General features: G+C 37.9%; 1 protein-coding gene across 10 annotated transcripts in view; it reads left to right on the top strand.

Moving 5' to 3' along the window:
• The window catches only part of Senp7 (SUMO1/sentrin specific peptidase 7), a 132,506-nt gene extending 110,629 nt beyond the window's left edge, over positions 1–21,877 (top strand). For 5 of the 10 annotated variants that reach the window (XM_006522452.4, XM_006522455.4, XM_017317111.2 and 2 more), the window contains 11 exons: positions 1,541–1,803; positions 3,596–3,729; positions 5,003–5,119; positions 7,643–7,765; positions 10,803–10,895; positions 11,344–11,468; positions 12,372–12,424; positions 15,993–16,036; positions 16,607–16,675; positions 17,905–18,055; positions 20,081–21,831. In XM_006522452.4, coding sequence (XP_006522515.1) covers positions 1,541–1,803; positions 3,596–3,729; positions 5,003–5,119; positions 7,643–7,765; positions 10,803–10,895; positions 11,344–11,468; positions 12,372–12,424; positions 15,993–16,036; positions 16,607–16,675; positions 17,905–18,055; positions 20,081–20,218 — 1,310 coding nt within the window. In that variant the 3' untranslated portion in view covers positions 20,219–21,831. Of the gene's footprint in view, positions 1–1,540; positions 1,804–3,595; positions 3,730–5,002; positions 5,120–7,642; positions 7,766–10,802; positions 10,896–11,343; positions 11,469–12,371; positions 12,425–15,992; positions 16,037–16,606; positions 16,676–17,904; positions 18,056–20,080 lie in introns of all 10 variants that reach the window. The other 5 variants (NM_001360073.1, NM_025483.4, XM_030249230.1 and 2 more) reach the window with 4 other exon arrangements.
• Positions 21,878–23,368: the final 1,491 nt, after the last annotated feature.

The raw sequence follows: 23,368 nt of genomic DNA on the forward strand, positions 1-23,368 counted from the left end.
TTCCTTGATTCTTTGTATTGTACATTTACTGTATATTTAATCAAGGTTGTCCTGATCTTCTTTCTTTTTTTCTACTGAGTTTTGGTTTGGCTTGTTCTTGTTTCCCAAGACTTTGAAGTGCACCATTGACTTACTGGAGAGTTCTTTGATTTTTTTTTTTTTTTTTCCGAGACAGGGCTTCTCTGTATAGCCCTGGCTGTCCTGGAGCTCACTTTGTAGACCAGGCTGGCCTCGAACTCAGAAATCCGCCTGCCTCTGCCTCCCGAGTGCTGGGATTAAAGGCGTGAGCCACCACGCCCGGCCTCTGATTTTTTAATTTGATGTAAGAACTCATTTGCTATAAACTCTTCCCTTGAACAGCCTTTGCTCTATCCCAGTGATTCTGATGAGTTGTGTTTTCATTTCATTTGATTCTAGGAATTTTAGATTTTCATTCCTGCCTGATTTCTTCAATGACCCAGTGGTTGGTCTCTCAAGAGTGTTTAGTCTTCAAGTATTTTAGTTTCTTTCTTGCTCTTGATTATATTCATCTTATGATCTGAATTGATGCAAAAATTGTTTTGTTTCTTTTGTATTTGTTACATCTTACTTCATAGGCTAATGTGTGACTTTAGAGAAAGTTATATTATCCTGGGTTACTTTTTTAAAGATTTTTTTCCTGCTCGTTATTTCATTATAAACTGTGACACAATAGTCAGGTTAAGTAAAATATAGATATCTTTATATTCTATGTTTTCTTAGTTTCTGATAAATAAATTTAGCTTATGTACAAATCAGACTTCTAAGACTTGAGTTCAGTGCTTTTCTGTGAGGTCTGATAACACACAAATGGCTACATATATGTATCTTGAAAAATCCAACTTTGTTTATTTTTCATCTCCCACTGGCATCTGGTTTAGGATTAGGTAAATACAATTAGTAATATTTGTTCTAACGTTTTTGATCTCTTCCTATCCTCTACTTTTTAAATGTATGCTACATGTTGTAGTGAGTTATACCCCTAAATTAACTATTTTCTGTACTAATTATATACAATAGGGAAATTCATAATTAGATAACAAGAAATTATAAAATTATAAAGAGCCATTCATAATCACATGGATAGGTTGATTTTTTTTTGTTTGTTTGTTCTTGTGACTATTATTGGTTAAAAAAGGAAAGGGATGTTTAATCAGAGTGCTTTTTAAATTTGTAGGTGGATCCATCATGGAGGCTAGAGTAGCATAGATAATGACATAAGTATCATTCATTCGTTTATACATTCATTAGCAAATACTAGCACTTTTTAGCTGCTAGGTACAGCAGATAGACGTAGGTACTGTTTGAAAATTTCATTCCAGTGAGGTAGAATAGGAGCCTAAAAATTGTGATTTTGGGTTTTTGATTACTAGTTGTTAAATTTTGGAATTTAAACTTGTCTGTTATTACCTAACATACAAAATACTTGGTTGGGTTTTACATAAAACTCTTACTGTTATTCACTGTTAGATTAATTATAATTGCCTTTAAAATAAAAATTGGTTTCTTTTTTCTTTTATAGCAAAAGCCAATGAATTTATTTTCCTTGAGTTAAACAGTTCCATTTCACAAAGAGAAGAATTGAAATTGAAAGATATTATGATGGAAATCAGTACAAAAAATGGAAATTTACACCTGTCTTGTCCATTGCCCTGGGTCCAGGCACTTCCTTTGTTTCAGGATCTCTCTCCACAAGAAATCTCTTTTCTTCACTATTACTATGCTTCAGCTTCTGCTCTCCCCACTGCTGCTGGGGCAGACATGAAGAAGAAGTCAGTGTCTCAGGTTAGTATATTATTAACATAATTAGCATAATGGTAGAGAGGTAAAAGCTGCTTTGCTGTTTAAACTGCTGTTGGTTAAACGCATACAAGAACCAACATAAAGCAGCTGGAAAGTTTCCTCAACAAAATCAATAGTGGTGGGATGAAATTGTAACCAAAGGACATCATAAACGTCTTGGGTCTGTACTGATGCAGATGGGGGTGACAACTTGAATGAAGTAATAAGTGGGGGACAGTTCTTAGAGTAGAATTCAGTAACTGTAAAAAAGAAATAAAATACAAAGTTACAACTGAAATACTGTACTTAAGATTGTTGCTGGCCAAAGTCTTGAATGCATTCTGAATTTAATGGTTGAAAACTCTGGAGAGCTACCATATGTGTATAACCTCAAGTCCCCTACCCCAAACATTCATTAAATTAGAAAATGACAGTAGTACTCTGTAGTGAAGAGTCCTGGCAGATGGCACCATAAACAAGTGAGCATAGCTGTTAGCACCATCTGCAGTAAGGCACACCCCTTCACACTGAGCAGGGCAAACATGCTGTAATCTTCTCAATAATGTGTAATCCAGCTCTTATGTCAAGAGAAGGAGGAGGCAGACCCACTGGGGACTAATAGCTAAAAGAAGTGGCCATTATTATCTTACTACTAAGGTTCTGAAGGACAAGACAAGGCTAGCAAAGGGTTTTGGTGGGAAAGGTAGTGAGAGCAGACTGAAGTCCTCAGCTAATATGCTAATAGTCAGATTTTACTGATTTCTGCTATGAAGATTAAGAGAATATAGACAGGATTTTCTTTTTTCAACATTCTGTAAGTCTAACATTATGTCAAGGAATAGTAATTAGAAGTGTTATATCTAGCCAGGTGTGGTGGTGCACGCCTTTAATCCTAGCACTTGGGAGGTAGAGGCAGGTGGATTTCTGAGTTCGAGGCCAGCCTGGTCTACAGAGTGAGTTCCAGGACAGCCAGGGCTATACAGAGAAACCCTGTCTCGAAAAAAACCAAAAAAAAAAAAAAAGTGTTATATCTAGGAGACTTTTAGAGGGCTTACTGGGTAACATGCTTGTTGTGCAAGTTTCTGGAACCCACAGAAAGCTGGAAGGAGAGAATCAACATCCATGCACATGTGTGGCACATGCATGCCCATACATACGCATCATAAATGCCTATATATGTACAATGTTAATGGTAGATCAAATAAAATAAATTTTGCCTATTTGTAGATTGATAATATACCTATAGCTTCTATAGTTGTCATTCATGTCTAGAAGGAAAAGTGTTTCTTCCTGAGTGGCTGTGGTACACATGTAGTACATATGTACAGACATATACTCTGAGGCTCTGTGACAGTAAGGCCTATACATAGTGTTAGATGAATCAGAAGATATTACTATATGCATACAACTTCATATATCACCATTTCATAATGGGATGCCAATTTATGATATGAACTCAGTCTCTTTTAACATAAAATTTAGTTTGTCATAGGATTATTATTACCTGTTTTAATTATTTTGAGACACAAAGTTGATTTCTTTAATTTTGGAACTCATGTCTGGAAGTAGGACTATAGGTTAAACTTTAGCCATTATATCATATGTGAAATCTTTTGATCAAAAGTATTTTTGTTTGATTATATATGCATAGGAAATTTAAAAGTGTAGTTGTTACTTTTTGATATACATTTATTTTAGTTGCAGTTTTTCAGTTACAAATGTAGATTTTACCTCATGTGTTTTTCAAAATTGATATTTGTTTTCATGTACTTACAAGAGTCTTTTTTTTCCCCAGCCCTCAAATTCAGACACCATCAAGCCTACTTACACCTTCCTACATAAACAAAGTAGTGGTTGCTACTCGCTCTCTATTACTTCAAGTCCAGAGGAGGAATGGCAGGAAGTCAGGAACACGGGACCCGTTCAGAAGTATGAGCTGTGTCCATATTAGTAGCTTTACTAGTGCTGCTGCTGCTTTCAAGTAGCTTCCCTGGTGGGAAGTTTTGAGTTTTACTATTATGTTCCTGGCGAGTAGTGGAAGTAGTATTGTCGATGAGTGACATGCAAATTATCATGAAAATAATAGGTGTCATTTCATTTAATTTTGTGTCTGCATGAAAAAAAATGACTCACCACAATTTGGAAACATTCAAGAGCTTATTGAAAATCCTGGAGTAGCAATGTATGTTTTTAGAAATTGTACATCTTATGTGTGAAAATATAATAAGGAAATAAATTTGCTTATTAAAGTATTTTTCAGTTTAGGTACTTCGGTGTTTAAGTTCTCTTTTTAAAGGTGCTTCTTGGTAGATCATCTTTCATATGTTTTCGGTTGGTAAGGCAGAATATTGGAGATTACTTTTATTGCTTTGAGTAATTTTTTTCTCCCTTTTTAAGCAGTGGAAAGCCCAGGAAAAAGCAATAACTAGTTACATAGAAACTGTCAAATTACATTTAAAGGTTCAGTTTTCTTGTCTAAGTGCTTTGGTGCCGAGATGACATCAATTGTGGATGACACTGGGCTTTGTGACATTTTTCTGGTACAGTTATAGCTTTATTAAATTACTGCACTTGCCCCTCAAACGATGCCCTGCTGATTGTGAGATTGTAGCCTGTAGTCCACTCATGGTTGTGTCTCTAACCTCTAAGAGGATGTGCCAGGAAAGTGCTTATGAGCTGTCATTTGTCACCACCACTCTTTGGTTGTGGATCTGATGGTTTTCTGTCACGTATGTTCTGTCACATACACTGAAAGCATGTATTTAGGGGAAAGCTGCCTTGTTACTTGTTTATTGTCCAGCTCCTGGCCTCCAGAAAGACTTGAGTGCTGGCCTTTCTGAATGCTAAAGAATTCATTTGAGATTCAAATTTAGAAGTGTAAATTGGAGCATCAGGAAATCTTTGCTTTATGATAGCACTTACTGAAAGTTAAAAATTACACAAAAGATTTGTATAATGTAGGAAATTTTGAATTGTAGAGATTTATTAAAACATAGGAAAGTATAATCTGTTATGTCTTAGCAGATACTTTACTGTATAGAGTTTAGCTATAGAATATTACCACCTACTAGCTATTTTATATGAGAAATCTAATTAATAATATATTAATATAACTTATATAAAACTTTGCATATTCCATATAAATAAATGTTTATATATAATGTAATAATTTATATTTTAACTTTATTTTTATTTTTTAAAGGTTGATTGTTTATCCTCCACCACCTACTAAGGGAGGCTTGGGAGTAACTAATGAAGATCTAGAGTGTTTAGAAGAAGGAGAATTTCTTAACGATGTAATCATTGACTTTTACCTTAAGTAAGTATACTAATGATCTCTCTCATTTGTTTATAAGCTTCATTGTGAAACTGATTAAGTTTTTTTTTCAGTTGTGCTTGGGATTGAACCTAGGGCTTTGTGCATACTAGGAAAGCACTCAGCCTTTTAGCTGCATCTCCTCTTGAAAATAAGTGTCTTTATCTGAATTATTTTCAATTTTAGTCAGAAGTAAGCTGGCAAAATTTCAGATTCAGACAGTGTTTGCCTGCCGGAATCCTGCCGAAGCTGACAGTTCAGTTGTATGGACTCACCAGCTACAGGCACTACACATGGTGGGGAGTTAGCACTGCTGTTCTCACTTAGTTATGTGTTGGATTTTTGATGTACTTCTTGAATATTGTGTATCATGGTGAAGGACATATTTACAAAATTCAGTACACTTTGGGAATGGAAAAGAAACAACCATTTAGTAACTGTTGTCAGTGCTCAAGAGCCTGGGGACCTGAGACAGAGGAGCTGATAGAAGAGGCAGACCACAGTCTCCTGCAATGACCAGCTTTATTCAGACTGAAAGGCAGTTTATATACTCTGAGGGGTAAGACAGGGCAAGAGTAAAGGAGCTCTCATGGGTTTCAGCTTATACAAAAATCAACCAACCAACCAGCCAACCAACCAGCCAACCAGCTAACCAACCAACCAACCAACCAACCAACCAACCAACCAACCAGCCAGCCAAACAACCAGCCAACCAGCCAACCAAACAACCAGCCAACCAAACAACCAACCAACCAACCAGCCAGCCAACCAACCAACCAGCCAACCAACCAGCTTTTCATGCAAAGAAAATTTGTTTTTATTTTTTACTTTATACTATATCTCTAGACTAAAAAATTCTAACTCCTGATTGAAAGATCTAATTTTTTTTCTTTTTTTTATTGGACATTTTATTTATTTACATTTCAAATGTTATCCCCTTTCCAGATCCCCCTTCCCCAGAAACCCTCTATCCCACTCTCCCTCCTCTTGCTTCTATGAGGTTGTACGCCTACCCATCCACTCTTGCCTTCCCGCCCTTGAATTCCCCCCTTCACTGGGGCATTCATTGAGCCTTCATGGGACCAAGAGTTTCTCCTCCCATTGATACCCAACAAAGCTATCTTCTGCTACATATGCGGCTGGAGTCATGGGTCCCTCCATGTGTACTCCTTGGTTGGTGGTTTAGACCTTAAGAGCGCCTTCTCAAATAAAATTACTATCATTTAGATTGCCATTTTTATTCATAATTTTATTTTATTCTAGTCCCAAAGGCTCAGGATCTCACATTATCACAAATTTATAGACATACACCTTAAAGTCTCTAGAAATTCAGTTTAGTTTATTTTATCTTTCACATGGGAATACAATTCTAATGACATCTATTTGTCTGTCTGTCTATCTATCTATCTATCTATCTATCTGCCTGTGTAAATTATGGATTGGCATTAGGTGCTGTTTTTTTCTTTTTTATGAATCATGCTTTGTAGCTTTGCATGTTTGACATTTTTTAAGGAAGATTGAATATTGTTTAGTTTCTTGAAGCGTTTCAGCTTTCTGAGACATGATTACATTATCTGAAAGTTGTGTGGTAGTTTCAAGAGTTTTGTTTTTAAAGATATGGGTATGTTTATTGTTTGTTAAAGTGAGAGTAACAAACTGATTGCTATTACCAAGGAAGGACTCTATCAGGTACTGTCTCTGCTGTCTCATGAATTACAAGGTTGCCCAGTTTCACTGGTAGGAATAGATACTGTTCTATTGGTCTGGGTGAATTCTGTCTGCCATTCCCTGTTATCATAATGGGTGATTTTTCTCTAACGTGATACTTCCCTCATCCTCCCACACACGCAGACACACAGATCAGAGTAATATGGAAGATGTGAGGAGCTGCAAGCTGTCCTGAGTTCTCTGTCTCTGTACGCTTTCCTTTTCAGCACTCTGATCTGTATACTTCAGCTACTTAGCTATCTAAAGTTATTAAACTATTAAAGCAGAGTAGGCTATCAGCAACAGCAGCTTTTTGATTATGAAGGCTATAATCACTAAGCAGGTAATAAAGTGACATGGAAGAAGTACTTTAATATGGAAGTAGATTAACAATTTAAGCTGGAAATACCCACTTAGTATGTGTGTTTTCTAGATTATACTCGCCGCAGTCTTATATTTATCATGTGATACTTGGTCTACATTCTCTTGAAATTTCACTTGTTTAGATTGTGATTTATGTTTCTTTTACTGCCATCCTAGCCCATATTTTTTTTGACTTCAGTGTAAATGTGGTGCTTAATAACATGTTAGCAATTTGATAAATATTTATTAAATAAGTGGGCAATTTCTACTTTAAGTGATTATTTTGAAAGGCAAATGATAACTAAAGAAGAAGGTGAAAGCCCAAATCGTAGAAAAAATGCTAAATGTCTTTGAATTTAACTGGATGTAAGAGTAATTCCCAGTTAATAAAAGGTAATTGAAGAAAACCATATAAATTCTAAACACAGTTTTCTTTGTGGGTTTGCTATTTTACAGGTATCTTCTATTGGAGAAGGCATCAGATGAACTTGTTGAACGAAGTCACATTTTTAGTAGCTTTTTCTATAAATGCTTGACAAGAAAGGAAAATAATTTAACAGAAGATAATCCAGATCTATCGTAAGTCAGTGTAATGTAACTGAGGTTGTAAGAGGACCGTGTGTGTGTGTGGGGGGGGGGGGCGGGGGGGCACAGCATGCATGTGAAGGCCAGGGTGTAGCTGAGGGAGTCCACTCTCCTACCATGTGGGTCCTGGAGACTGAGCCAACTCACCAGACTGACAGCAGCTGGCCTAACCAGCTGAGCCAGCTCTCTAACTCTAACTAAATAAAGAAGACTATTCATGCTCCTGGTGAAGTAGCATCGTTGTAATACTACCAAGAGGAAGCATTCTGCAGGTCACAGGTTCCTCTGCTTTGAGAACCATTTCTTACCTTTTGCTGTTCACTGTGTAAGAGGGAGGTTGGTTTTCATAGGCCACAAGGAGTGAAAAGTCAGACTGTCTCCCCTACCCTTCTTGCTTTGGACTGTGATTTTATCAGAGGTTGTGTTTCCCCTGTGGAGCTGGACGTGGCTACCAGACCTTTACCTTCCACTTGGAGGCGCTGCTGCTCTCCTTTCTCTGCTCCCCAGGGCTAGAGCAGTTCCCACTAGGCTCTTCTTCAGTACCTCACTGGCCTTTTAAAACGCGTACTTCCTGTTATAAAAGTGTAGAGCTGTTTTTTCCCTCTGATTAATATGTCTTGCTGACATGCTATTACATTAAGTTATGATAACTATTGAAATACCATTCTTATTTGCATAATTTTGCTAAATTTCTCTATTTAGTTTTTAAAATTATTAACACTTGAGCAGTAGATAGGACTAGAAAAAAATGAAGAAATAGTTATTATTTATTAGATAATAGGAACTCAGGTAGGTATGATAGCATAGACTTCTTTACGGACCCTTGCTCCATGTACAGCAATTAGTATTAACTCAATGACTAGATCTTGCGGGCTGTTGAAATCTTTTTTAGCACTTGTATTTCACAGTGAGAGATCTGTAATCGTGTTGTTTCCTATTTGTTGGTAATCCTAGCTTTCTGTGAGGTCAGAGTCTTTCTAGTTTCCACACTCTATCCAGTGCCTTGCTCAGTAACTGAAAATAATAGGAAGTAAAAACAGAAGATAATAATAATGCCTCTTACTAAATAGGGAGAACTGTTAGATATTTAATTAGGGATATTTTACAATTAGGAACTGAGTAAAAAACTGGGCAGTGGTGGCGCACACCTTTAATCATTTCTTGTGTGCTTTCTTTCACCTTCCTTAAATTCATTTTGGACAGTTCAGGTCCTTTTTTTTTTTTCCATTTTTTATTAGGTATTTAGCTCATTTACATTTCCAATGCTATACCAAAAGTCCCCCATATCCACCCACCCCCACTCCCCTGCCCACCCACTCCCCCTTTTTGGCCCTGGTGTTCCCCTGTACTGGGGCATATAAAATTTGCAAGTCCAATGGGCCTCTCTTTCCAGTGATGGCCGACTAGGCCATCTTTTGATACATATGCAGCTAGAGTCAAGAGCTCCGGGGTACTGGTTAGTTCATAATGTTGTTCCACCTATAGGGTTGCAGATCCCTTTAGCTCCTTGGCTACTTTCTCTAGCTCCTCCATTGGGAGCCCTATGATCCATCCATTAGCTGACTGTGAGCATCCACTTCTGTGTTTGCTAGGCCCCAGCATAGTCTCACAAGAGACAGCTACATCTGGGTCCTTTCAATAAAATCTTGCTAGTGTATGCAATGGTGTCAGCGTTTGGATGCTGATTATGGGGTGGATCCCTGGATATGGCAGTCTCTACATGGTCCATCCTTTCATCTCAGCTCCAAACTTTGTCTCTGTAACTCCTTCCATGGGTGTTTTGTTCCCAAATCTAAGGAGGGGCATAGTGCCCACACTTCAGTCTTCATTCTTCTTGAGTTTCATGTGTTTAGCAAATTATATCTTATATCTTGGGTATCCTAGGTTTGGGGCTAATATCCACTTATCAGTGAGTACATATTGTGTGAGTTTCTTTGTGAATGTGTTACCTCACTCAGGATGATGCCCTCCAGGTCCATCCATTTGGCTAGGAATTTCATAAATTCATTCTTTTTAATAGCTGAGTAGTACTCCATTGTGTAGATGTACCACATTTTCTGTATCCATTCCTCTGTTGAGGGGCATCTAGGTTCTTTCCAGCTTCTGGCTATTATAAATAAGGCTGCTATGAACATAGTGGAGCATGTGTCCTTCTTACCAGTTGGGGCATCTTCTGGATATATGCCCAGGAGAGGTATCGCTGGATCCTCCGGTAGTACTATGTCCAATTTTCTGAGGAACCGCCAGACTGATTTCCAGAGTGGTTGTACAAGCCTGCACTCCCACCAACAATGGAGGAGTGTTCCTCTTTCTCCACATCCACGCCAGCATCTGCTGTCACCTGAATTTTTGATCTTAGCCATTCTGACTGGTGTGAGGTGGAATCTCAGGGTTGTTTTGATTTGCATTTCCCTGATGATTAAGGATGTTGAACATTTTTTCAGGTGCTTCTCTAGGTCCTTTTTGTTACTTGTTCTCAGGGAAGTAATAAGAAACCCGCGGAAGAACTGGAAGAGAGTGGATGAGGCTCAGCCGTGCTCTTAACTTTGTCCTGTCCTTTCCTTATGTGTGATTGAAGGGAGATAGATGAAGCTTATGTTTAAAATTAAAGACAGAACCCTCATTTCACCTCCTCCACTAGACTTTAACATGTACCGCAGAGCAGCTGGATACTTTTGTAAAGGTCTGGTGATCCTCTGCGTTATCTCTAAGTGGAGCAAAGCAGACAGAGTTAGGTTTGAAGGTGTTTGTGCTCACTGCTGAGCACACTTCGGAGTCTACAAAGCCTGCCGCAGTGTACTGCCTCTACTCTGTTTCCTCCATTACTGTTTATGGGAATAGACATAAGAACAATGAAATATAGTTCTGATATGATAAAGTACGTATTTTAAGATGGTGGCTTAATAAACCTAGCATTTAAAGTGTAAAAGGTAGCTTTTAATTGCATAACTTAAATAAAAAACTTTTACCTTTCAGTTCTATGGCTTAAATTACAATTTAAAAATTAAATCTATGTCTTTCATTTTCTTAGAGTGGCTCAGAGGAGACACCGAAGAGTGAGAACATGGACTCGTCATATAAACATTTTTAATAAAGACTACATCTTTGTACCTGTTAATGAATCGTAAGTATTTTTGAGTATTTGAAAGCCAGTTAAGGGTTAAGAAAAGTTATTTGAGGTATAATCAATAAAAAGGCTACACAATGCAGAAGTCACTTAAGTTTTTAGTAGAAAAAAATAACAAATGTCTCAAATGTTATAATAACTAAGGCAATTGAGTTAATTGTATTAGAATTAAATTCTAATGCAATAAGTGATGTTATGGGTCTTTTTTACTAAAAGAGATTTTGAAAAGAAAATACTGAATATATGAAGGTAGATAAAGTTTGAAGTTTTATTTACGGCCTTGGTAATTGTGGCTGTTCATGTGGATCTTATATGAGTTACTGTAGTAGATGTTTTCACAATAAGTAAAAAGGTTATCATATCTTCTGTCACAGATGTAGTTCTAGAAGATTCTTCTACGTTGTTCTGATTGGCATGTTATTAAGATTACAGTTCTTTTCAACAGGTCTCACTGGTATCTTGCAGTCATTTGTTTCCCATGGCTAGAAGAGGCTGTGTATGAAGATTGTCCACAAACTGTGTCCCAACAGTTCCAGGGTCAGCAGTCTCAGCATGACCACAAAATGACAGGTGGCATTCAGTGTTAATGCACCATTTTAAATAATAATCCTGGTAATAAGCAGATTAAGTGAAACAATATGAAGCTAACAGTCTACCCATTTATTATTAAACATATTAGAAGAGTAAAAATGTTTGAAATATTTAGAATATCCAGGATTATACATAATGTAACTCTAAAATCATAGTGTTGATGCTAAGTTCTATTACAGCATTTTAAGAAAATAGCTTTCTAACGTGACTCTGAATTCACGGAATGACTCTTGAGACATAGCTTAAATCACTCGTTTATTATATTTCTCATGTACTAATAATTCAGAGTCAGCATAGACACCCATATTTCTTCTATAATTTTCTTGTGACATCTAATTTTAAATAAGTGAATGAGCCTAATTTCTTTGAAAAAAAATTTTTAAGAATCAGGTGTTGTTTTGTAGCTGTAACCTAAATAACAAGCAAAATTGGTAGCAGTTTTTTTTTGTTTTGTTTTGTTTTTACTAATATTATCCATAACCTGTAGAGGGGAAGGAGATACACTGTGGGGCACCTGACACCTGTTTATTTTCCATCTTTTCTTGTCCTTTTGAGTTTTGAAAGGTAGAATAACATGACTAGTCAATGACCCTCCACATCACAGCACACAGTGTTATTAGTGGGCTGTATTTGAAGTAGTCTTTTCAGAGGAAATGGACCCAGCCATTTTGTATTTCAGGTTTTCGCTCTGAGGTTTCTGTATTGTGTGATAACAACCTGCTCTTACCAGTTTTATTCACTTGACTAAGTTTTCCCATAATACTGACTATAAAAAAATAGTGTTTCTTTAATTAGTACTTTGACTGCATCTTAAAGTTTAGATTATCTATATTATCTGTGTTAACACAGAATAAAGACTCATAGTGACTTATTTATTACTAGATAATGATCCACATACCACTTCAACTGTGTCCACGAGTGCAGAGGATTCCCAAGTAAGTATGTTCTACCCAGATGTGAAGAAAGGAAAACACTTATAAACATTAAAAGCTCATTATAAAATGGGGTCCTACCTAACTGTATTGAAATGATTATTAGTGGCTCATAATTAAATTGTGGTCCTTTTTTGATTATCTCTACAATTTTTGGGAAAGAAAATGAAGTTCTTTAGTAGTTTGTGTTTACTTCCTCCCTTGGAAATTCATTTTTTCCTTTAGAAAAATAAAGGCACTAAGATGATCATTCAGGAACTTATAAGCAAAATCATTGTCAGCGAAGCCCACAATTGCTAATATGTTTACTCTTATCATAGATAAATATACCCTGATTCCTTCTCAGCCTTTGGTTTAGATCAAAGGCAAATTAAAACTCTTTGTGTGTGTGTGCTCCGAAGGGAAGAAATATGACTGTACAGCCTTAGTTGATGTGGTGGTTTGAATATGCTTGGCCCAGGGAGTGGCACTGTTAGGAGGTGTGGCCTTCTTGGAGGAAGTGTGTCACTGTGGGAGCTGGTATTTGAGAGAGCTTCTTCCAACCTGCCTGGAAAGCAGTCTTTTTTCTGTCTGCCTTTGGAACAAGATGCAGATCTCTCAGCTCTTTCTCTGGCACCAGGCTTGCATGCACACTGCCATGCTTCCCACCGTGATGATAATGAACAGAACCTCTGAACCTGTAAGCTAGCCCCAGTTAAACATTGTCCCTTTTAAGAATTGCCTTGGTCATGGTGTCTCTTCACAGCAATGGAAACCTTAAGACAGAAGTTCGTACCAAGGACTTGGGTATTGCTATGATAGGCCTGACCATGTTTTTGTTTGGAGGAATGTGGATTTGAGGACTTTGGATTTAGAAAGCAATGGAATGTTTTAATTGGGACTTAATGGGATATCCTAGAAGGAGTATGGAAGACATTAGTGCTGTGGGTGATTTGAACTGTAGGGTCCTGGCTCTGGATGTTTCAGAGGAGAAGAATTTTAATATGTGGCCTAGAGACTCTTCTTGTAGTATTTTGGTAAAGAATGTGGCTGCTTTTTGCCATTGTCCAAAGAGTCTGCCTGGGACTAAAAGATGAAGAGATCAAGATTAATTGCTTTGACAAAGGAAGTCTCAAAAGAGCCTGGTATAATTTCTATTGTGTGGTTATTAAAGTTCACTCTTATGAAGAGCATTTTAATGAAAAGTAGCAAGCATAGAAAGAAAAAAATATAAAATGTATGGATGAAAGAGGAAAGGAGCACCAGGAAGTGGAATGAAGGTAAATCCTGTGCTCAAGGATATTAAATGGAATATGGAGTGAACAAGACCCCACCCAGCTAAGCTTATGCTTTTGCAGTTGAACAAGGGACTTGATTATTGTTTTTATTTGGACTTTTAATCTGAAATGAACTACAATCCAGAAATGGAGAGCACAAGTGTGATTCAGATCTTGAGGTTGGAAGACACTGGCTTTTGATCTAGATATTGAGGAATAGTGGCCATAAAAAGCTTAGGCTCAACATGGTGGCACATACCTTTAATCTCAGGAGACAAACAGATATTTGAGTTCAAGGCCAGTCTGGGACAGAGCAAGTTCAAAATAGAGAAAGGCTTAGGTCCAGGTGTGGTAGTTCACACCTTCAATCCCAGAACTCAGGAGACAGAAGCATGCAGATCTCTGAGTTCATGGTCAATCTACAGAGCAAGTTTTAGGACAGCCAAGCTTACACAGTGATGGAATTGGAAAACAGAAAGCTGGTAATAATGTAATAGAACAAGGGGGCCGTGTTCCAGCCCCAGCAAGCAGCAGAACTTAGCAGCTTTGGCCATATAGCTCTGGCTTTTGAGTCAAGAGGAGAGGAGACTACTGGGACAATTGATTCTGGTTAGCTCGAGCTACGAAATTTGTGGTGGTTAAGAAGAGATCAGCACTACTGAGGCAAAGTCTTCTGGTAAGTATTTTTCTGAGAGAACAAAGAACCTATGTTCTAGATAGAGGTAGCCAAGGTGGTACTTCATGCTGCACTGGACTTGTTAATGTGTAGGAGTCACCCAGGTGGTACTGGTTTTGACATCATGAAGGAGTCATGGAGAGTTGCTGAGGTTGGTACTGTGAGAGGTCATGGAAGGCCATTGGTGAAGGTGCAGCCTCAGTTGCAGTTGAAGGCCCAGGACTGAAGGGGTCATGAAGTTGAGGCTTGACACTGTGAAGAGAGCCTATAAGAGGCTATTGGTGAAGTCTAGTTGCAATGGAAGACCCCAATGCATTGGAGGTGCCAGTATCATGGGATCATCACTAAGAGCAGCAGCAGCTATGGAGTCAACCAGCGCCTATAGTGCTACAGAGGGCAGAGCTGGAGGAAAGACCCAAGCCCTTTTGAGAAGCCCAGAAGTTCATGTGTGGATCCCAGACATTGGAACAAGAAGCTATGAAATTGAAGTAACGTTGGATACCCCAAGAAGTTAGAGATGTCAGAGCTGTGGGATACCTGCCAAGGAAATCTGCTAACGAGGAGTAGAACCAGCCCAAGAGAAGGAAGCTTGTTTCAGTCAACAAAGATAAAGGAGTTGGAGATCTGAAGAGTGCTTTGAAATTAGACATGGAGATGCTGAGTTTGGAGTATGCCCAGCTGGCTTGCTTTGGTCCAATATTTCCTTACCATGACATTTTGGAATGGTTATGTATATTCTGTACGATGTTGGAGGTATGTGATCTGCTTTTTGATTTTGATTTCTTAATAGCTTACCGTTTATAGATGAATCTCAGAAGAGACTTTGAACTTTGGACTTCTAACATTGTAGAGACTGTTACAGACTATGGGACTTTTGAAGATGGACAAAATGTATTTTGCATTATGCTATGGCTAAGTATGGCCCCCCCAAAAGACTCATGTGTTCGATACCATGTGTTTGAACTAGCCTATGGGGGCCAGGGAGTGGAATGTGGTAGTTTGAATATGCTTGGCTCAGGTAGTGGCACTATTAGGAGGTGTGGCCTTGTTGAAGTAGGTGTGGCCTTGTTGAAAGAAGTGTGTCACTGTGGGGGTGGGATTTGAGAAACCTTTCTCCTAGCTTCCTGGAAGCCAGTCTTTTTCTGTCTGTCTGTGGACAAGGTGTAGAACTCTCAGCTTTCTCCAGTGCCATGCTTGCATGCACACTGCCATGCTTCCTGTCTTGATGATAATGGACTGAACCTCTGAACCTGTAAGCCAGCCCTAATTAAATGTTGTCCTTTATAAGAGTTGCCTTGGTCAGGTATCTCTTCACAGCAATGGAAACCCTAACTAAGACAGCTAAGTAACAGAATGTGTGTAAGACAAGTTATCTTATTTGTCTTTACAATAATAAATAAAAAGAAAATGTTATATTCTTGCTTAGGCCAGGTTGGAGCATGCCCAGGGTCAGGAAGAAAGTGTTCCAGCAGTGAGCTTTGGGAAGTGGAGTGAACTTGCTTTGTTTTGAAGTGAAATGTGGAGGAAAGAATTCTGATTTGTAAAGTTAATTTCAGTATTCGAAACACTTTAAAGAATGAGTGGCTATCAATGTATTTAAACTAGCTTAAATTGTAAGACAAAATTCATGTTATTTCAGAGTACCGAGGTGAATATGTCAGTACCAAAGAAAATGTGTAAGCGGTAAGTACATATTCCAATGATAATACAAACTTTGAAAATTATATAGTTTTAAAGATTTATTTTGTGTGTATGAGTGTTTTGCCTACATGTGCATATGAGTACCATATGTGTGCTAGGCATCACTGCAGAGGTCAGAAGAGGGTTTTGGATCCCTTGGAACTGGAATTACAGATAATTGTGAGCTACAGTGTGGATACTGGGTACCAAGCCCATATCTTCTGCAAGGACAAGTGCTCTGAACCAAAGCTACAATATCTGTCTTTCTATCTGTCTGTCTGTCCGTCCGTCCGTCCATCCATCCATCCATCCATCCATCCATCCATTTTAAGAAATGTGTGTTTGTTGAGGGGTTTCAGATTCCATGGCACATCCACATATATGAAGGTTTTAGGACAGCTTTTGGGAATCGGTTCTTTCCTTCTACCCAATATTGAAGTCAGGCCATGAGACTTAGAGGCAATTACCTGTTAAACTATCTCACCAGTCCTGGATGTTTTCTTTGTTTGTTTGTACTTTGGTATTCGTCTTTATGAATCTCTATATCTTGATTTCTTCCTTTGTGTTTTAAAGGCCATGTATTCTCATACTAGACTCCCTGAAAGCTGCTTCTATACAAAACACAGTTCAGAACTTACGAGAGTAAGTAATGACACCTTTTACATTCAGTCTGTTATGTAAAACCTCAGCATTTTTGAAACTACCTTCTGTATTACTCAAAACTAAATACCTTCAGTATTAATAAGTCCTGCAGATGGGGGGTGGGTAGCAAAATTGTCCTACAGTCCAACACTCAGAGGCAGTGTTGCAGCCTGACAGGACTATGAATTCAAGGTCAGCCTTGAAGGGCATTGGACTATAATAGATTCTGGTTACATATATATGTATACTCATGATACTGTCAATCTCCTTTTTACATATGCATATCATTTTTCAAGACAGGGTTTTTCTTTGTAGCCTGTCCAGACTGTCCTGGAACTTTCTCTGTAGAACAGGCTAGCCTTGAGGTCAGAGATCTGCTTGTTTCTGCCTCCTGAGTATTAGGATTAAAGGTGTATGCCATCACTACCTAGCATAATAATTATATTTTTAACATATAACATGAACCTGGATATCTGATTGCTAACAACATCCTTTATTATGTGTTAATAGTGAAGGATTTAGATTTGTCAAAGGTAAATTCAAAATTTGTATTTATAATTGAATAAAACCATAATTTTATACAACAGTATTGCAGATATTGGTGAGTATCCAAAATAAAACCTGAAAAGAAAGTAGAAACTTGTAAATTTCTATTAGTGTGTGTGTGTGTGTGTGTGTGTGTGTGTGTGTGTGTGTGTGAGAGAGAGAGAGAGAGAGAGAGAGAGGAGAGAGGAGAGAGAGAGAGATGTTTGGGTCTGGACCTAGGTGTGGAGGTTAGATGACAACTTGTGACAGTTGGTTGTCTCTTTCCACTATGTGGGTTCTGGGGGTCTAATCTAGGTCGTGAGGAATCACAGCCAGAACCTTTGCTAGAAAGTGCTTTACCAGTTTGGCACTAGAGAAGAATTCTGTAATTTAATATCCGTGCTAGAAAGAAACACAATTAAAATTAAAAGCCATGTGTTGGCTTACTTCATAATATAAATAACGTTGTTTCCTGAACTGTGAACATGATGTTGTTGAGAACTCTACCTTTTATTTGAAAATCACTTTCTTCACAGTGGCATTTATGAAGGCTCATAAATTATGGTTGTATTGTGAAAAATCTGTCTTTGGAAATTGAATTTAAAGCAGTAGATACTGTAAAGGAGATTTTTCTTCCTTTGTAGAAAGTGTTGCTGACTGATGAAGGTTTCTGCTCAAGCCATTTTCCTCATTGATTATTTCAGGTATTTGGAGGTAGAGTGGGAGGTGAAACGAAAAACGCACCGTGAATTCAGTAAAACCAATATGGTCGACCTGTGCCCCAAAGTCCCTAAGCAGGATAACAGCAGTGACTGTGGAGTCTATTTGTTGCAGTATGTGGAGAGCTTTTTCCAGGTGTGTGCTGACACAGAGTTTTCATTCACAGTTACTGATGTGCAGTTGCAGATCTCTGCCAGACAGACAGGCAGGGAAATGTAAGTAGGCACGGACATGGCGAGATGGAGAGAAGACATGGAGACCACAGTGACCTAGATAGGGGAATCTGGAAAGGTTAAAATGATTTGATTATTCTGTTAAATCCAAGAAAGCCATAGATGAACAAAATGGGTGAAGACATGAAATACAGAAGATATCAAAGGAACATTTTAAAGGTGAAAACATACACAATCTATGAAGAACTTACTTGGAGTTTTTAATGTAGTAATGCATGCATGTATGCCTGTGTGATTAGGCAGCTGAAGCAAGATGATGAGAAAACATAGAAAAGCTCTCACTCAAAAGGATAAAACCATCACTAGGTGGATTGTGGGGATGTCCAGCCATTTGACATAGATACAGTCATATTCATAGGTATCCTGGGATTCATGTGGCCTCAGGGCTGCAGGTTAGACACACCTGGTAGCATATTACATACAGCAGAATATAGAATTAAATAATTTGAAGGAAATAGTAGCAACAAGTTTGATAGGACTAAGGTCTCATTTTTACATAATTGGAGTCCTAGAGGCTTAGTGAAGTGGTGCAGATAAAATACAAAAAGAAAAAAAATTCCTTATGCAAAAGACCCATTTACTTAAGTCTCTCAGAGCACCATAGCTGAGGAAACACAACTAGAAGCACAACTAGAAGCATGGCCGTTATTTTCTAATCCATAGACACTGTATTGGCGTGTAGCAACATTAAAGACAGATCTTTAAATGGCAGGGAGCCAAGGCTTAGTGCTGTCACTAGCACCGTCTCTTATGAAGACAGGCCTTTGACCAGAAGTCTATTTACAGAATTCTTGTCTGCACTTGGGACTTTTAATGTTGGGGTAATGGTGTGGGTGTGGGATGACACTGCATAGTAAAAGATGGTTAGAGAAACCATCGTGTAATTGTTACATTGTGCTTAGACTCCTTTTTCTTCCACACTGGAACTTCATTAATTGTGACAGTTTTGACCCTCTAGTATTGTTTTCTAGTTGATTTTGATTTGAAGTTTATAGTATGCAGTGGGCCTTGTTAGTGACATATTCTGACTTTGTTATTTAATTCCATTTAAGGTCGTCTCAGTCAATAGAATACATTTTAAGTACAGGATCACAATATAAAATTCCTAGGAGAAGGTGGCTAAAAGTTCTAAACCCGTATCTTGTACATTTGTGCACTATAGGCTTGAAGAACTACTGGATTTCCATAATGAAAGCAATACAAATTCTAACAAAAATATCAGTCCATCACTCAGGCACTGGCCCCTAGGGTCACCGTCAGTCAGTAAGTCCACCCTGATGTTCCACGGCAGCCCGTTTGTTCTTCTATCCTGCTTTGAGATGCAAGGCATTGTGCTAGCCTTTTACACAGCACAGTCTAAGGTAGCCTTCTATGGCAACCAGAGCAGTTAAACACAAGTTAAACAGGAGAAATGACATTGTAGTTGTAGCTCAACTTTGCCACTAAATTAACCTTATGGAAACGTAGTTGTTCTGGAAGCTGTGTTCTCCCCTAAAGGACAGCCTTTAGTGGGACTTTTCATGCTTCCAACTCTGGAATTCTTTATTACCCGGCCTTTCTCCATAACAGTGTAGCAATAGTAACATGTGTTCCACCTAGTCTGAATTCTGGGTTTTTCTGAATCATTTTTTACCAATTACCATCACTCAAACATGCATTGTAACAAAGTAGACTATTTAATTTTAATGTTTGAAAGTTAGCAATCGAATGAAATTGTTCTAAAATAGATGGCAGCCATGGCCACCTAGTCGAAACTGAAGGCTTACTGTGTTCTTGGGGTGAGTGGCGGGGTGTGGTTTGCTGTGGTATGCAGTAAACTGTTACTTTTTGAAAGATAGCATTTTTGTTGTTTCCTATAAAAGGGATATTTTAAAAATTTGCAATCATGATGTCACATTGATTGCATTCTTTCCTTATCTCTTACTAGGATCCCATTGTTAACTTTGAACTTCCAATTCACTTGGAGAAATGGTTTCCTCGCCATGTAATAAAGACCAAACGGGAAGATATTCGAGAGCTCATTTTGAAACTTCACTTACAGCAACAGAAGGGCGGCAGCTGCTAGTTAATCTGTGCACACACGCACCCGCTCCCTAAGTTTCCTAGAAAGCCGCTTACCAGCATCTGTGTCAGCTTACAAAGAAGAAAGCAACTCCCAGTACATCACAGATTGTTGAAATGTACATGCGATCTTGTTTGAGTCCTTGGGCTCTCCCAGCCGAAGGTGATGAACAAAGTACTTATAAGATAGAAATTAAAATCTCAAAAATATGATATTTTTATGACTAAATATGCTTGGATTATGCAATAGCATATGTAATGTGGGAATGTTTTCCTAAATAATAAGCCTATGTGATCTGTACTTCCACATGACTGGGTGTTGATGGGAGGTCGGCCCTCCCTGGTGCCAGCCCAGGGCTTGTCAGGTGTGTTGACAAGTCACATCATATTGTAATTCTAATCTTTGCAGCTCAAGCATGCAGTATGAATACTGTGTATTTTTTTTTAAAAATAACTTAGTATCAAGGCTTCAGAAAATGCCATTCACGGCATCTCTTCTGTATAGTGTGGGAAAAAAAAAAGAAATATTAAAAAATTACCCTTTCAAAGTGCAGCTTATTCTCCATTACTAAATGCAACTACTTTGCTCTAATTTCCTTCTCCACTTGTTTCAATGTCATATATATAGGGATCTGAGAAATGAGCTCATCTGTTCATATAAAATGTGAAACAAATTTTAATACCAAATAAGTTTTAAAATACTGTGTAGCTAAGCTTTGTTTATTTGATGCATAGCTATATAAATATTCATTCCTACGTTACCCCAAAATGTGTGTATACAGTTTCTATAAAAGGTAAAATTGATACCCTCATCATTTTAGCAAAGAATACCTTTAAACTTGTATTTATTATTTAGAACCAAATATGTGATTTTTATCGTTTGGTTTACCCACTGCTCATGTGCAAAGCCAGATTTTTCATTGCTTTTATATTTTTAAGTTATTGTTTTTAAAGCTATATGATCCTCTGTGGATCTCACATACTCAGCACTTAACATTTGATTAAATGTTCAGGTAACAATTGTACTGAACTTGTGTGTCGATGATAGCGTCACCTAACAAACAGTTTAGAGCCTTATGCTCTTAGAAATGTTCTGAAGGAGACATAATCATACTGTTTTCTCAAATAATGGGTTTTAGAATATTATTTTAATCATCTCTTGGATTTACAGTTATAACTGTATGTAAAGCACTTGAAGCAAATGTAATTTAAGATAAAACCAAGAAGTCTGAAAGTTTCATTTCCAGTCAAGTGACTTGGTTGTCAGTCAGCCTCCGCGTCCTCGGCTTCTGCAGATCTTGACTCTCTGCGTTGTTTGAGGTACGTGGCTTTTGGAGATCTCACATGAAAATTGTTATTAATTGCATAATTCATTCCCAATTTATGTGTGTTGGGGAGAATTTTTTTAAAGTGGCTGTTAATTGTGTTGTATATCTAATTTTGCAAAGCAGGTATGTGAGACATCTTGTAATTTCTGAACTGTTTTGTTTGTGTGTTTTTCAAAGATACCATGATCATTCATCATGTTTTGGAGACTGTTTAAAATTTGTTTTCCTAAATTCATGTAGAAATGATTTGAGGATATCAACATTTTGTATTAAACATGTTTTCAATTCATTAAATTGTAATTTTTTTCTTAAATATGAAGGACTGCTAGCAATGTATTTTTAATTGTGTCTTACATATACCACGTAATTGGTTGTTCAAATTCATTTTTCTTCACATTTTAACACATATGCAGTTAATTTGCTTATCTTTTCGTTAAAAGGGAAATATTGTTACTTCAAGTTGAGCAGCTTAACTAGATAAGACAAGAGTTCTCCAAATCCATAATCCAAAACGCTGCTAAGTATGAAATGTTCTGAGCACCAGCATTTTACCACAGGTAGAAAATTCCATACCTGACCTCACGTGATGACTGACAGTCAAAACACTGAAAGTATTATGTAAATTACCTCAGACTATGTATGAACTGTATATGGGAAACATAAGTGAATATCATCATTCAGGCCCTTCCCCAAAATATACTCATGGATTTGCAAAATACTCTAAGGTCCAAAACATAAAGCTCTCGTGCTTCCAGGTGCTTCATGGAAGTGATACCCGTCTCCAGTCTTCTCTTAGCTCGCAGTACAACACAAGAAAACGAACTCCATGGTCATCAAAAGAGCATTTGCTGTGTAGGCACAGAGTCCTGGTCTGCTTTCTGCTGCTGCGATAAACATTATGACCAAACCAGTTTGGATGAAAGAGGTTATTTCATCTTATCGGTCCAGGCCACAATCCTTCATGGAAGGGGGTCAGGGTAGGAGCTTGAAGCAGAAACTATGGAAGAAAACTGCTTACTGATTTTATCCCAGTGACAGCATTTTGCTAGGCACACAAAAAAATTAAGTTTTTTCTTTTTTGAAAGCAAATTCTACCCCTGAGACAGGGTTTCTCTGTGTAGCCTTGACTGTCCCAAAACTCAATCTGTAGACTAGACTGGCCTCAAACTCACAGAGATCAGCCTGCCTTTGCCTTCCAAATACTAGAATTATGTGTACCACCACCACCACCCAACTTGCAAATAATTACTTTTTATAATACTTGTATTTATTAAGTAGACCTGTTTAGAAATAGTTCTTTGGGAGCAAATTCAATTTTTGTTGTCAGGATATCAGCAGTTCTGTCCGGTAGCAAACACCAAATACAAATCAGCAGTTGCAGTCCAGTCCTCTCGGCAGACACCACACACAAACCAGCAAGAGCAGGTCAATCCAGAAGAAACTGCAAAGCTTGCCAACTGGCCCGAGGCCTTGGAAGTGGCAAGAATCCGCAGTAACCTCCTGAGAAGTTCTTTGGTGGAGAAGTTCTCTCTATGGAGTCACCACAAGCGGAGCTCAGCAATGCAGTGCAAGGTGAACCAATACATGGCTGTTGTAGCAAAGAATAGCAAGGAAGAGCAAAGCAGACTAATGCTTGAGCTCCCATTGTCTATGAGGTCATTTATATTCCTCCTGAACATCATCTTTTCATGTGGTTGCTATAGCAAAACATCCTTTTACCTGTGTCTGCTTCAGGAAAACATTCTTTCAAGTGTCTGCTTTAGCAAAACATCCTTCCACTTGTGTGCCCCAGCCAACCATAATTTGACATAACTGACTTTCCAGAG

The sequence above is a fragment of the Mus musculus genome, chromosome 16, assembly GCF_000001635.26.
Source record: "Mus musculus strain C57BL/6J chromosome 16, GRCm38.p6 C57BL/6J".
Classification (NCBI taxonomy): domain Eukaryota; kingdom Metazoa; phylum Chordata; class Mammalia; order Rodentia; family Muridae; genus Mus; species Mus musculus.